Source organism: Schistocerca cancellata, chromosome 9 (assembly GCF_023864275.1).
Source record: "Schistocerca cancellata isolate TAMUIC-IGC-003103 chromosome 9, iqSchCanc2.1, whole genome shotgun sequence".
NCBI classification, from domain to species: domain Eukaryota; kingdom Metazoa; phylum Arthropoda; class Insecta; order Orthoptera; family Acrididae; genus Schistocerca; species Schistocerca cancellata.
Genome location: NC_064634.1, coordinates 16,757,364 through 16,772,948, shown reverse-complemented (window position 1 = coordinate 16,772,948; position 15,585 = coordinate 16,757,364). Strand labels below are relative to the sequence as shown.

The following is a 15,585-nucleotide window of genomic DNA, read 5'->3' as shown; positions in this document are numbered from 1 at the left end:
TGAACCTGTCTCTCAGATTCACTCCAAGCATTGCTCTCTCCACTGCCCTTTGACAGACCCGGAGTCGATTTCCGCTGCTTGTTGGGTCATTGTTTCGAGCCCTTATGGTGTTACTGGCAGGATGCGCGTGTCATAAACCTCGCTCTCTAAATGTATTGCTTTTTCGACGTATGTACGAGAGGCGCTCAAAAAGTAATGCATTTTTCCGAGCCTAAGTTGAATTTATTCAGGATTCCAACGGACCGTATTATCCCCCACAAAAGGCTACAAAACCCTGTTTTTGAACATAGTCTCCGTTCAGTGCGACGGCCTTACACCAGGTACTGACAGGGCCTGTACCCGTGCACGGTACCACTCCACTGGTCGACGTCGCACCCGGCGTCTTGCTGCTAACCAGTGATCTCCCCGTCATCGACGTGCTGTTTCTCGCGGAGAGCGTCCCTTCATTGGGCCAAACAGGTGGAAGTCGGAAGATGCGAAAGTTGAGCTGTACGTTGGATGAGGAAGAACAGTCCAGTGAGGTATTGTGAGCTGCTCTAGGGTGCGCAGACTCGTGTCAGGCCTTGCGTTGTCATGGAGACGCAGAAGTCTGTTTGCATCTTTGTGGCCTGGAACACGCCGAGGCACACTGCAGGGTCACAGCTGTGCGCGGCAGGTCGGACAGGCCTGGGCGACGTCGCTGCGGCGACACACGCCTGCCTCCTGCAACCACTTGCCGCGCTTCGCCCGCTGTCGCGTATCCGCAAACATTCTGCGAGCCCCTGCACACAGCTGTGATCTACTCCCATTTTCCGCCAAAAGAAGCTCAGTGACAGCTCTCTGCTTCTGGCGCACCTCTGTCACAGACGCTACTCTGAAGGCCAGCTATTGCGCCGCTACCTTTCTAGAACTTTATGAGACTGTAACAGCTGAAGCGGAAATATTCCACAATGTCCCACAACAAATTCCAAATTTTTCAGACGAAACTCACGGAGAAAAGAAGTATTGTATTGCTTATTGAAAGTCTCTCATGTTTATTCGCCACGATCCCGATTGCGGTCTACTATGCCATTCTCAAGTGACGTGTGTCGTTTCTCTAAGAGGACACTGTGTTCAAGTCATTTATGTTTACATACTACATTTGTACGTGGTGGCTAAAATGAAACTGCCCCGCATAAGACTGACGCGGAATGAGCCCATCTTAATGAACAGAATTGTCCGTCACAGTAAATGCTCGAAATGGTGAATTCGATGCACCACTCTGTTAGCCCACATGTTTCGGGGTGGTTGAATCAGGACTTTTGGATCCTCGGCTTTTTTTCTTCAAATGAGACGTGGTTCAGCCTGTCGGGGTATGTGGACTCACAGAACGTGCGCTATTACGCATCAGAAAATCTCCATCAGTACTTTGAAGAGCTGTTGCACAGTATCGATACTGGTGCTTGGTGCACAAAGTCTCACGGCTGCATCGTTACACGGTTCTTATCCAAATCGCTAATGCTAACCGGAATGCCTAGGAACGGTTTAATCCTTTTTGTGATCAACTCATAGGATATGAATAACTGTATGCAGAATGAGATTTTCACTCTGCAGCGGAGTGTGCGCTGATACGAAACTTCCTGGCACATTAAAACTGTGTGCCCGACCGAGACTCGAACTCGGGACCTTTGCCTTTCGCGGGCAGTGCTCTACCAACTGAGCTACCGAAGCATGACTCACGCCCGGTACTCACAGCTTTACTTCTGCCAGTACCTCGTCTCCTACCTTCCAAACTTTACAGAAGCTCTCCTGCGAACCCTGCAAAACTAGCACTCCTGAAAGAAAGGATACTGCGGAAACATGGCTTAGCCACAGCCTGGGGGATGTTTCCAGAATGAGATTTTCACTCTGCAGCGGAGCTTCTGTAAAGTTTGGAAGGTAGGAGACGAGGTACTGGCAGAAGTAAATCTGTGAGTACCGGGCGCGAGTCGTGCTTCGGTAGCTCAGTTGGTAGAGCACTGCCCGCGAAAGGCAAAGGTCCCGAGTTCGAGTCTCGGTCGGGCACACAGTTTTAATCTGCCAGGAAGTTTCAACTGTATGCACATTTTCAGCTAAACGGAGCAACAGCACACACTGCCTCGACACACTTGTCACGAGAGGAAGAGGTGTATCGGTGATGAGTGGATGGACGGTCAGTTGAGGCAGAGCAGTCCCCCCGCCATCAAGATCGCCTGACCTCCCTGCCTGTGATTGTTACCTGTGGGGGAAACTGAAGCGTCAGGTGTACTCAAATAACCCTCACACACATGAAGAGCTGCACTGAACGCGCTATTACTGCTCTCCATCAGGGAGAGTTGCTACGCGTGTCTCACAGTTTGCGCTGCTCTATACGGTGGCCGTTTCCAGTACCTTCTGTGATGTCCACTGACAAGGATCAATCCCGCGCCGGTCTTACTGTAAATACAGGGTGTTTATTAAATTAGTTACACAAAGTAACCTTTAATTGTGGAAAAGGTAAATAACTTTACAGAAAGGTTTGATACAGAACTGAATGCACTATATCTTCAACTTTTATTTCCAGTGTCCAGTGCGGCAACCTTTTATAACTCGACAAATTTCCCCTCTGGAATCAATTTCCTGCCAAATCCTGTGAGTCATTTTTTGGTGTGAGACAACTGCTTGTGTTATCCATTGTCGTATCTCTTCGACGTTTCCCGGAAGCGGAGGAACAAACACGCCGTCTTTAATGAAATCCCAAACATCGGAGTCCAATGAGGTTAAATCACGTGATCGTGATGAGACGTGCCAAATCGTCAGATTCCTGCGGAGGTACGCGACAGTTTCACGATGACAATATAGTGGCGCGCAATCTTGTTGGAAAATAAATCCTGTGCCCATATTCTGTTGTCACTGACACATTAGATAATGTTCAAGCACGTCCAGGAACGATATGGCAGTTACAGTTGACTCGGCAGAAAAAAAACCTAAATCTTACAGATTACAGCGCAAAACACATTTACATGTTCGATTACGTAAGGTGGTTTCTGCTCACCCCATGTCCTAACATTATGCAGATTCACATCACGTATTGAAAGTGGCTTCGTCACTGAACAATATTTTACTAAGAAAATCACCTGTAGCCTGCATTTTGTTAAACATTTCTGCACAGAACTCAGCTCGTTTTTCTTTGACACTTTCTCTTAAAGCTTGCAACAGCTCCTATTTGAAGGGTTTGAATGACAGGGGCGTACGCAATCCTAAGTGTAAGCTGGCACGCCTCGTTGATTTATCCGGAGCATGAATGTAAGACTGGCAGACTTGTTCAACTGATGAGTCAGAGACGGCTCGTCGACCCTGATTCGGAGTCCTGGGGGCACCCGTACAGTTTTGGTGAAATGGTGGTACCAGTTAATGGCAGTTTGTCTCTGTGATATTTAGTCACGAACTGTCTCTGGACTGTAGTAACGCATTTGGATTCATGATACCATAGACAACGCTGTGCCGTTGTAAGACTAACAGTGTTAGGCGGGAATAAATCTTGAAGATATACTACACCCACCGCTGTATCAAACATTCCTCTAAGCTGCTAACCCTTTTCACAATTAAAGGTTACTTTGTATAACGAATTTATGAACTCCTTGTATTTTCTGAGCCTGTTTTATTTTACGATCCTGTATAATACGACAGAAGACTGTCATTTGTATAAAAGAACGTAGCACTTGATGTAATAATTAATATCGAATCCATGCCACCTGTGTACATAATTTTTACTTTGCGTCCACCAGGTGTGACATTTGGTAACAAAATTTCTCGATTCGACCACTGTGTTCTACACCTGCTGTAACATTTAACAGGAGCAACAATCTAAATCCTTCAACACTATCGCAACGCGTTTCCTTCATCCAAGTTTATGAAAGCATAAACAGTAAAGCATATGCAACTACCAAGCCTTTGGCTACATATTAAAATCAAGTAAAAAATTCACTTCGAACTAAAGACTATGGAATCGATTCCCGTTTGGGAAGGGGACAATTTTTCTTCTTTAAATTTCTTTAAAGTCAGTACCGCCATTTGACTGTTGTTTATTTGCAGTGTTACATTTAGACTTACACGATCACGATTTCGGCTTCAAAGTGCCATTATCAAGTGTTTTAAGTCTTATACAGTGCCTAAGATGGCATACCCTCGTATTTAATATACACTATTAGACACATTGTCGAAGGGTCGATATTTCTGGTAAAACCTACTGCTTTGTTCTATCAGTGAGTATACATCTTGATTAAATTATTAAATTTTTCTTCTCTTTCAGTCTGGCGCTTTTGATTCAGAGCGTAAGGACTGTAATCAGTGCTGCCAAATTAAATGCCTGCTGGAACAAAGCGCTGATTACTGCTTGATGCTGGTCGCTGCAACCAAACGACACCCAATCTCGCGCTCCGTTACTCCGTAAGGGCTAGAGAGCAAGAGAATGCAAAAAACAGGGAGAAGCAGAAACTCGAAACAGCCGTCTATGTTTTTCACTATATGCTGTCTTAAGAAAGAGACAAATGACTATTTAAATACGATAGTTTATGTGCAGATTGGTAATGTCTAGATTAATGTCCCTTACAAAACCTCAGTAACAACTAAAAACAGAAAGGATGTGCAAATTCTGAAGCCAATATCCAGTTTTCTTTAATATCTTGGTTGCAAAATATTACCTAGAGCAGATATACAAAAAGTGGCTGCATTTAAACGTACGACCTACCGAAAGCCCGAAAACCCGCTTCTGCAGTGCGGACCACTCAGAGACGAGCAGGCAGAGAGTGGGCGAGGCGCTGGAAGGCGCTGGCAGCCGCGTGCAGCCGCGGAGACTCCACAGCCGCGCCTCGTTCCTCGGTTGAGGATCCGTGGCGCGAGCAGCCCGGTCGAGGTTGTCCCACAGACCCTCGATTCGGTTTTAATCCGGCGAGTTTGGTGGCCATTTTTGAGATCGTGTCCGTAAAGGCTTCACGGGTTAGGTTTGCCAGTTTAGCCTGAACTGCAAGTTGCAGGGATGACTTTATCTAGTTTTCTTTATCAACAGAGTCAGATCTGCTCTGGCAAGGCATAAAACTGTGAAAAGAGATGGATAATTTCAAGTAATTTTATGTTGTGGCTGAAAGTATTTGTTACAGTGTCTGATCCACAGCATCTGGACACTTATTTGTGCTCATTAATATGAGGGCTGGAGCTCTGTTGGGGAGTCCTTCAATAAGATGTCTCATTGTCTATGGAGAAACGGCAGCCCATTCTTCCTCAAGTGCTGGAACCCGAGAAGGCAGTGATGCTGGAGTTCGGGGTTTGAAGCGAAGTCGACGCTGTAGCTCACTCCACAGGCGTTCCATTGGCTCCAGTTCGGGACTCTGGACAGGCCAGTCAATTGCGAGAACCTAATTGTCCGAAAACCATTGCCCCACAGATGTTGCTTTATGACAGCGTGGATTGTCATGTCGAACCAATCAAACATCGTCTCCGAACTGTTCCTCTACTGTACGCAGTACAAGGATTATGGCTCATAAGTCTGTCTGTATTAGAATTGTACAATATCAATGTATCTGAGAAAAAAAAACGAAGAAAAGACATCACTGTTTGCACTATACACCCACGTGTCCGATTTCTACAGGGTACAGAGTGATTCACTTGTTGCTAGTCATCCACTATGCAGTGATGTTGATCTTTACACCACCTCGTCATTGTGACATTGTACTCCATTCCTCAGGACTCCCTATGCACATTAACTGTGCTAGGTGGACTCCGGGTAGCACTTTGGAGCTCACGGGTGATTCCTTACGCTGATTTCACGCCAATGTTTTACAGCTACCCTTCGCAATGCTCGACGGTTCCTGTCCATCAGTACAGGCGGTCTGCCTCTTTTTGACGTAACTGTGGCTGCTCGTTTGCGTGTCCACTTCACTATTGCACCACCAACAGTCAACCTGGGCAGCTTCACGATGGTTGAAACGTCCATGACGGATTTGTCGCTCCGGTGACATCGAGTTGTCAGTCACTGGGCTCTGCTGACCTCCCCACTCTGCTGACCCTGCTCGACCGCTGGCAATACAATCCTCCGCGCCTCCTACAGACTGGCGGCTCTCTGAACATTTAGTGGCCAATTCTGCCTTACGTTCGGATGTCCGTATACTTTTCATCACACACTGTATGTTACATCAGAACCAATTTCGATTAGATTTAAATCGAATGATTAGTTTGGCATGAAGAGTTCAGAATCTGACGGAGTTATTTCACAAGAGTCAAGACCTAGTTAATTATCACCGTTAATTGGACTAGTTGTTAGTTACACGTTCCATAGATCATTTGATTGATTCTTTTATCCAAATGATGTCGAGCGAGTGAGTTTACACTAACTCCGTCTTCAGGCCGCGAGTGGCCTACCGGGACCATCCGACCACCGTGTCATCCTCGGATGAGGATGCGGATAGGAGGGGCGTGGGGTCAGCACACTGCTCTCCCGGTCGTTATGATGGTATTCTTGACCGAAGACGCTACTACTCGGTCGAGTAGCTCCTCAATTGGCATCACGAGGCTGAGTGCGTCCCGAAAAATGGCAAGAGCTCATGGCGGACGGATGGTCACCCATCCAAGTGCCGGCCACGCCCGACAGCGCTTAACTTCGGTGATCTCACGGGAACCGGTGTATCCACTGCGGCAAGGCCGAGTCAGTTTACAGGATATTTTAATATGGTTACTGTTAACATTAATGAACTTTTGGTCCTCCTCATACAACTATGTTTAAAAATATATTTTTTTTTACTAGTTAGAAGGTTTTAAATGGAAATTCGTCAGTCGAATAGAATGAGCTGTCCAGGGCTGTCACACATTTTATGGTTTTGTACAAATGATAATTTTTGTTGCTGCATATTGATATCCTTTCTGAGCCACTGACGACTTTAATAGTGGGTAATAACGGTTATTTTTCCCACTTGTGTGGAAAGTTCCTCTGTTATTCTCAAACTAGGGTGGATTATTTATGACTAATTTAATTAGCGAATATATGTATTGTGACAGTGCAGTTAAAATGCCCAGCTACTTGAAGGCGTACGTACATGACGTCCATCGGTTAACACCACGAATCACTCTTACTGCTCGGTTTTGTGCAATCAGTATTCTCTAAGAAGTCAGTTAGCGTAGAAAATAATTCCGCAAGACACTAATGAATGGAAATAAGCAAAAAATGTCAGGAGGTTAAGCCTTTCGTTTCCAAGATTAGCAATATAAACAGCAAAAGTTGTTGAACTTAATTGCTTGAGAAACTCAGTAATACACTCCTTCTGGTTCAAGTTTTTATCAGTATGTACACCCAAAAATGTAGCGCATTCTATCCTATTTACTGACTCCTGCTCTTGTGGTACATCAATTGTTGATTTGACTATTTTTTGTACGGAACTGAATATAATATGGTTTTTTCTTCAAATTTAGGCAGAGTCGATTTCTGAGAAGTACTTTGTAGTTACTTTATCTCTAATGGATTTTGTTGTAAAATTAATATCGCCTGCTAAAAGTATCAATCCTGCTTCTCGAATGTTAAGTGGAAGCTCATTCTCTTGTGTGAGGAACAGTAGTGGACCCAATATTGAACCCTGTGGCACTCCTTCGCCGATTTCTCCCCAATCACTAAAATTTTCTACTCCTCCAACGTTATCTGAATTATTCAGCACATGTTTTCGTATTCTGTTCGTTAAATGTGATGCATACCAATTGTGTGTAAAATCATCAAATACATAGGACTCGAGTTTTTCTGGACGCGGATGTTTACATTCGAGAGTGCGATAACAATGCTGTTTCCACTTGCCGCCGACAGGTGGAGGGGATGAAGTTCGCGGTGGCGCTGAGCAAGACGAAGGCGATGCGCCGGCTCGGCGCCAGGGTGAACCGGCGCGCGCTGCCCGGCTGCGAGCGCGCGGGCGCCTTCGGCTCGGACGAGTACTGGGCGTGCGCGGCGCGCCACTACACGCAGACCATCTACCACCCGGTGGGCACCTGCAAGATGGGCCCCGCCTCCGACCCGGAGGCCGTCGTCGACCACCGCCTGCGCGTCTACGGCGTGCAGCGGCTGCGCGTCGTCGACGCCTCCATCATGCCCTACATCGTCAGCGGCAACACCAACGCGCCCACCGTCATGATCGCCGAGAAGGCCGCCGACATGATCAAGGAGGACTGGGGAGAGCTCCACGACCGAGAGTGGTCCGACGAAGAGGAGCGCACCTGGGACGTCGGTGACAGCGTACGGCGGCAGAAGCGGTTCTCCAAGGAGTTTCAGTCAAAGGATGCAGAAGAGATCAACTGGAGCCGACAAGTAGATTCCCAGTGGCCCGTCAAACAGTTCCCGAGTCCGCAATATGAAGAAACGGACGGGACCCGTCAACTAGACCTTACCTCTTCTTCTAAGGAACATCAACCCCCGATCACTGAAGTGGGCTGGTCGCATCGTGATGAAAATATCAAGTCCCAGGTTACTCGTGACGGGAACTGGAGCGACCTGTATGAGAACGAGGGTCTTTACGGCGACTTCAAAGGGCGCGATGATACAGAACTCCAGCGTAGCTATTCTGAAAAGCAGCAGCATAGTGCAATTGAACCACCAGGCACTGATGAGGAAGATGAGGGCTACAAACTGGAACAGCAATGGATCTCCAGCGCCTTCCAACCTCTTAAATTCGAACAGAACAGTAATAACCACGGAACGGATAATGAATTGACATCCGATGTTCTACAGCCAGCAGAAGTTCATCAGATAGGTCAAGGACAGGGTCCGAAAGAAAGAATATGGCCCGCTTATATCATGGGGCGAAAGGTCATCGAAAGCAAGGAGCAGAGCTTACAAAATAAGTGGTCTTTGGATGTAGCAGTGCTTCCAGAATTAATGAGAGACACGAAGCCTGAAAATATTGAACATTTCGTTGCTTCAGACCAGACCAACGTAAAATCTATAGTTAAAAGTTCAAATGCCTTCTCTGGACAAAATGAGAAGATTGGAACCACATGGCTCTCTGAAGAAACACGTAAGCCAGAGATTGAGAGGAACGATTTCTACGACGCCAGTCGACAGAAGTCGCCTAGCGATAAACGTAAGCAAGTAGGCGACGTGTCTAAAAGGAAATGGACTTCTGAACATCAGAAGGCTTTGGTCTCCAAACAAAAGAAGGAGGGAGAGAAAAGGAAAAACATGTGGCTGACAGAAGAAACTCAGAGCGCCATCATGGGACAAAAGGACTGGAATCGACAGACAGCAACCAAACTATTTTCGGAGGAGTCTGGACAACTAGTGCCCGAAGGTCTTTCGTGGACAGACAGTTTCGTAAAGCCGTACTCTGGTAATCTTAAGTACTTCGTCTCTGAACGAAATGGTAAGACCACTACAATGTGGTTATCAGAAAAAATTCAACCAGCTATCGTTGAAGAAATGGGATAGAGAGATAAAATGTCATTAGCCAATTGAAACGCTTCGTCACTACGATAAAGTTTGGAACAGCAACGACTGAAATACATTGCTTACTGCGGCAGCACGTGCCTCACTCACTATATCGATTACTTTGTTATGAGATTTTTCCGTCAAAGAAATGTTAAAGAACATTAGGCTTTGGTGATTAAAGACAATTAATAGACCGCACCGAAGTGTAGTTATAATGAAATGACCAAAAGGAACGAGTGGAGAGGTGGTACTGAAGATGCACTCGTTCACTGAGGAGTCAAACAGCTTTTTTCTTCGTGGTGTGTTCCTCAGAATGAAGTGGCTAAACAGAACTGATATCAGACTCCAGTCCAATCGATACCCATTGAGTAAACGATTCAGTAAGCATCCTGAGAAACCGTTACTGTGGATCACGTATAAGCCGCATTTAAGAAACTTCGCTAGCAGAAAAGTCGAAGAATTTTTCTAATCAAAACTCAAAGTTCATGAGACTGAAAGAAAAAGCAGAATAACACTGGAGCCTGGGAAACAGTACACCTCAGCTAAAGAGGCAGGACAGCTTTGGATACGGAGCCGTCCAATGAACTCCAACCTCTGTTTTCTTTTGAGAGCACGGGTAGGTGTTTATGCACATACGTACGCTTCGTGGAACTGCAGACCGTCAGTTGAAGGTCAAAAGCCCTTAACAGACAATGATGAACTTTGTTACTTTGTCGCGAGAACACAGCGAACGATGTCAATGCAGCGTGAAATAGTATAGTGCAAATAATAGTGTTATTTAAGAAAAGTGCAAAGACGGATAAATGATGTAATTTATACAGAGACAGCGTGTCGCCATATACTACGGTCCGTGAAACTGTGCTTTGATAAACAGATTGTGTAGCAAAAGTTCACACGTACCGTTCCGCAAAATCAAACGTGTTCCAAAAAGCTCACCGGTGCACCGGAATGTATTACTTCTAGTCTTCTGGGAATAGACTTGGTGCTTGCACGTCACAAGTGAGGTGTGTGCTGCGGCTCTTGCGCCTCCACCCCCTGCGAGCAGCGAACTGCCCTGGCGCGCCTCGAGAACTGACGCTTGCGGGAAGTTGGGGCTTTCCCTCGCTCCCTGAGGCGTACTGTCTCAAACAGTCGCGTGTAATCACCGGTTTGCTGTACTCGAGTGTTCTCGAGATGGAGACGGTAACTTTGAACGTTCATTTACCGCTTCAGCTTGGAGATCTTCCTTGCTCTGCGAAATAGGACAAGTGCCCACAGAGGACATCATTTTCACAGAACGGTGTAACGCTACAGCCTCTCCTAAGAGAAGTAGAATATTGGTGAGTTTTCGTGCAACAGAATAAACGTTAGTGACAATTCAGAGCTATATAAGACAGTACGCGAGAAGTTTTCTACGAACGCCGTTGTCAGTAATATACAAACTGTTCTATTTATAATTTCCTATTTGTTCCAGCATCTGAAAGTAATTGTACAAAACACATCTTATTCAGAATTTTCTTAGCTGTTAGCAAGGAAAAATCTTCTCTGTTCGATGCCACTGACACTTCATAACTATTAACCCGTAGTACGCTTTGGGAAATTTAAGGCTGAGTGGATACATGCTACGCATTTGACCCTGTTACAGCCTGTCACTTCGATAATCTGAATACTGGGACTCTGCGCAACAATCACTCGGGTTTTGTATGTCATGCTTCAGTTCCATACAGATTTAGTTCCTCGGAAACCGTCAATTAAGCACATACCTTAGCGCTTGTTCAGCGACACACGAAGACCACTAATAACCTTTTACGGATAACGATTTCGTCGTTTAACGACTCAAACTTCTAGAACGTGTACTTCCTACTTTCTATGTGAACGCTCCGTGACAGTTTTCTTCTTAGGAATAACTGTCCTTCATACTTTGTTGGTACTGCAGCTCAGACCTTGACAACAGTACACATCGCTTAGAGTACGAACAGAGTGTTGTGGTAATGCATCTTTATTAGTGTCTCTACAAGATAATTACGTAAGAATGTAAACGATCGACGCCGATATTTAAAGAGAATGTGTTACATTTCAATACGCAAAAACTCGACATATAAACAGCTAAATCACTTAAGTTACACTTGTATTTAAAAGCAATAGCATTGGTTACTGATTTGTGTAATGATGTAAAAACTTATTTCGTTGATAAAAAAGACATGTTGATTTTTTAACTCTCGCTGTGCGAAAAGATTGTTGTCAAATAAAGAATTCGTTTTGTTGTACCTACTTACGACTCAAAATCTGACTTTACTCGTCGTAAATTTTTCACCATCAGCCGTGACGACTTAATGAGGTTAAACACTTCGTCTGAAGCAATAAAATGATCTAAAAATTTCGAATGAGGTAAGAAGTACGGATCAAGCATTTCTGCGCCATTTTTCTGTTTATTCTGTTAAATAAAAAACTACAGGTTTGCTCTACTTTTTCATTTATGCGTATTCGTAGATCTATAAAAAAAAGTACTTTGCATTTACTCCTGTCCACGCCAAGTTCTCATGTTTTGCCACACTGAAACGGAACCAGTTGCTGAGAAGTTCACTTTTCTGTAATCCTCAACACGGTAGCCACATCTCGATGTGGAGAAGTAGTTTACGTATAAAAGCAAGAACTCGCGGGGAGCTGGAATTTAAGCGTCACTGTCATGGCAACATAGAAGATGAGAGGCGAGTTGGGGGTGGGGGGTGGGGCGCCACTATGAACAAATGTTCTGACTTTAACACTCTGAGCAAGTAGTGGAGTATAGAAAACATTAGTAAAAAAAAAGTGTGTACTTGGATTTTTATAATCGCCATCAACAAACGGTAAATTTGAAGTTTTCTCGTACTCGCTTATAACTTTCGATGCATCCATTTCCCCACAAGGGGGAGGAGATTAGTGTTTAACGTCCCGTCGACAACCACGTCATTATAGACGGAGCACAAGCTCTGACTGGGGAAGCATGGGAAAGGAAAGCGGCCGTGCCCTTCCAAACGAACCATTATGGCATTTGCCTTAAACGATTTAGGGAAACTATGGAAAACGTAAATGAGGCTGGCCGGACGTGGGTTTGACCCATCGTCCTCCCGAACGCGAGTCCACTGTGCTAACCAATGCGCTACCCCAATCACAGAGTCCACTACATCAGACTGACAGGTTTGCCTGTCTTCCGGTTGAAGAGATACGTCATGCATTTTGTGTGACTTCAGTGGAAACGCTGGCATAGGTCCAGAAATTATTAGCTGGAGGCTGTGACCAAAAAAAAAAAACATGAGGTCTGGGACGAAGCCAGCTGCACCTCGACACCAACTGCTGGGAGCCTGCCGCGGCGGATTGCACACGGAGCAGGCTGGTCGACCTTGAGCGCAGGCGCAGCAAAATCCGTCTGTGTGTGTGTGTGTGTGTGTGTGTGGTGCTCTTATGAGACAACTTTCATAGCAGTATAAGCATTCTTGAGCGTGTGGGCTGAAAAGTAACCGCTTTTATACATTACATCCAGCCACGGAGGCATTCGCACACAGAGAGATGTTCTCTGTAGAATACGGTCTCGACAATGTCATCCTCCGATAGTGATTGGAATTAATGTCCCGATCGCTTGCACACATTAATCATACAGAATCGACACATTACTATCTTTTCGTTTTGTGTGAGGATAGACCACAATTAATTTTAAATAAGTACGAGAAATCATTAAAAAACTAGACATTTCATGCCGAGCCAGTCCAAAAAATCCATTTGCTATCGTCTAATTAGGACATATGCTCACCACTCTATTTCGCTTAATGAAGAAAACCATATTCGGTGCTCAGTGTACTGCAGAGAGCAATACGAAGGTTGGAAGTTTGATAGTGGCAACTATTTATTTGCAACTCATACAAAACAGATACATGTTTCAAAGTTTCACTGTCCTTCAAAGAAGTCATTAGCATTGTGTATCATCGGTTGTCAGCGAAGTGGAAGTTGTAGGATACTCTTAGCAGCGCCTGGTGTGTTGATTGTTCGAGTGGAGCGGTCCACTGCCTGGCGAATGTAACAGCTCTGAAGCTAGTGCCATGAAGTGCTTCCTTCAATTTAGGACTCAAGTTGAATCACAAGGAGCGCAGTTCGGGGAGTGTGATGGGTGGCAGAACACTTTACAGCCTCATCGAACGAGAAAATGAATAAGTTGCGCCATATTTGCCCGACCATTGCCCTGCAAAATGATGGGAGGGTTCTGCAGAAAGTGTCGGCACTTCCTTCCCTTAGCAGTTCATTTTTGGAACACAGCCTGCGACCAGCTTAGAGTAGGGAGCAAAAGGCGCAGGTTGTGACTGATTCTTCGATCGTTTGAGCTGGAAACTGCTGGTCCCCCCAACACACACAAGCCCTTGTGATTCAACTTGATTCTTTAATTGCAGGGAGCACTTCACGGCATTCGCTTCACAACTGTTACAGAGATTCGTACGGCGGTAGACCCCTCCCTCTCATTGTCAACATAACTGGCGCTGCTATAACTGGCAGCAATTAATCCTCGTGACTTTTCTGAAAGAAAGTAAAACTCTGAAACATTTATCTGTTTTTGTAAAAGTCGTTAACGGTCAGCGCTATTAAACCTCCAATCCTCGCAAATCACTAGTCAGATCTTCAGGTACTTCGCTCTACTCTCCACAGTAACGACGTTGCAACATTGTTGTTCTAATCTGAATGTAAATAATGTACTGCTAACAGCTTGAATTCCTGAAATCAGAACTACTTTGTACCTACATTTGAACGGTCCGTCGTATTAGAAGTTCTATCGACATTTCTATAATGTCATCATTACGGCCCAGGTTTTAATTACCTAAAAACTAGCGAAATATGCAAGCATTTATGACCTAAAACTTACATAAATATGACCTTCAAAATAAAATATGACTTAATAGAAGTTTATTTAAAGCATTCTAGCTTGTTTAATTAATTTTTTATTCACCGTAAAGTAATACAGATTCACTTCTCAAAATATTGTAAGTATAGCTCTTTCTTTCTGTAGGGTTTGTGGCTAATTTGCACCTATTTTTTGAATGTCTGAATGTTTTATTTTCTAAACACACAGCACAGTGAAGAGATCATCTATCGAAACAGTAAAACAATGTTTTTATTTCTAAATAGTATACTATTGGCCATTAAAATTGCTACACCGCGAAGATGACGTACTACAAACGCGAAATTTAACTGACAGGAAGAAGATGCTGTGATATGCAAATGATTAGCTTTTCAGAGCATTCACGCAAGGTTGGCGTCGGTGACGACACCTACAACGTGCTGACATGAGGAAAGTTTCCAACCGATTTCTCATACACAAACAGCAGTTGACCGGCGTTACCTGGTGAAACGTTGTTGCCGGCCGGTGTGGCCGAACGGTTCTAGGCGCTTCAGTCTGGAACCGCGCTACCGCTACGGTCGCAGGTTCGAATTCTACCTCGGGAATCGATGTGTGTGATGTCCTTAGGTTAGTTAGGTTTAAGTAGTTCTAAGTTCTAGGGGACTGATGACCTCAGATGTTAAGTCCCATAGTGCTCAGAGCCATTTAACCATTTTTGAAACGTTGTTGTGATGCCTCGTGTAAGGAGGAGAAATGCGTACCATCACGTTTCCGACTTTGATAAAGGTCGGATTGTAGCCTATCACAATTGCGGTTTATCGTATCGCGACATTGCTGCTCGCGTTGGTCGAGATCCAATGACTGTTAGCAGGATATGGAATCGGTGGGTTCAGGAGGGTAATACGGAACGCCGTGCTGGATCCCAACGGCCTCGCATCACTAACAGTCGAGATGACAGGCATCTTATCCGCATGGCTGTAACGGATCGCGCAACCACGTCTCGATCCCTGAGTCAACAGATAGGGACGTTTGCAAGACAACAACCATCTGCACGAACAGTTCGACGACGTTTGCAACAGCATGGACTATCAGCTCGGAGACCATGGCTGCAGTTACCCTTGACGATGCATCACAGTCAGGAGCGCCTGCGATGGTGTATTCAACGACGAACCTGGGGGCACGAATGGCGAAACGTCATTTTTTTGGATGAATCCATGTTCGGTTTACAGCATCACGATGGTCGCATCCGCGTTTGGCGACATCGCGGTGAACGCACATTGGAAGCGTGTATTCGTCATCGCCACACTGGCGTATCACCCGGCGCGATGGTATGGGG

The 15,585-nt window shown here is 45.2% G+C and overlaps 1 protein-coding gene and 2 non-coding genes across 3 annotated transcripts in view; 2 read left to right on the top strand and 1 right to left on the bottom strand.

Annotated features, from left to right (window-relative positions):
* Window positions 1-9,409, top strand: part of LOC126100715 (glucose dehydrogenase [FAD, quinone]-like) — a gene marked incomplete at its 5' end in the record, with an annotated part of 49,382 nt that extends 39,973 nt beyond the window's left edge. Inside the window, one exon of the mRNA XM_049911334.1 lies at window positions 7,799-9,409. Within this exon, the coding sequence (XP_049767291.1) occupies window positions 7,799-9,409 (1,611 nt within the window). The remainder of the gene's footprint in view (window positions 1-7,798) is intronic.
* On the bottom strand, window positions 1,617-1,690 carry Trnas-cga (transfer RNA serine (anticodon CGA)). The gene has a single exon. It is a non-coding gene; the product is annotated as a tRNA-Ser (tRNA).
* Window positions 1,950-2,023, top strand: Trnas-cga (transfer RNA serine (anticodon CGA)). Its single transcript has one exon. It is a non-coding gene; the product is annotated as a tRNA-Ser (tRNA).
* Window positions 9,410-15,585: the final 6,176 nt, after the last annotated feature.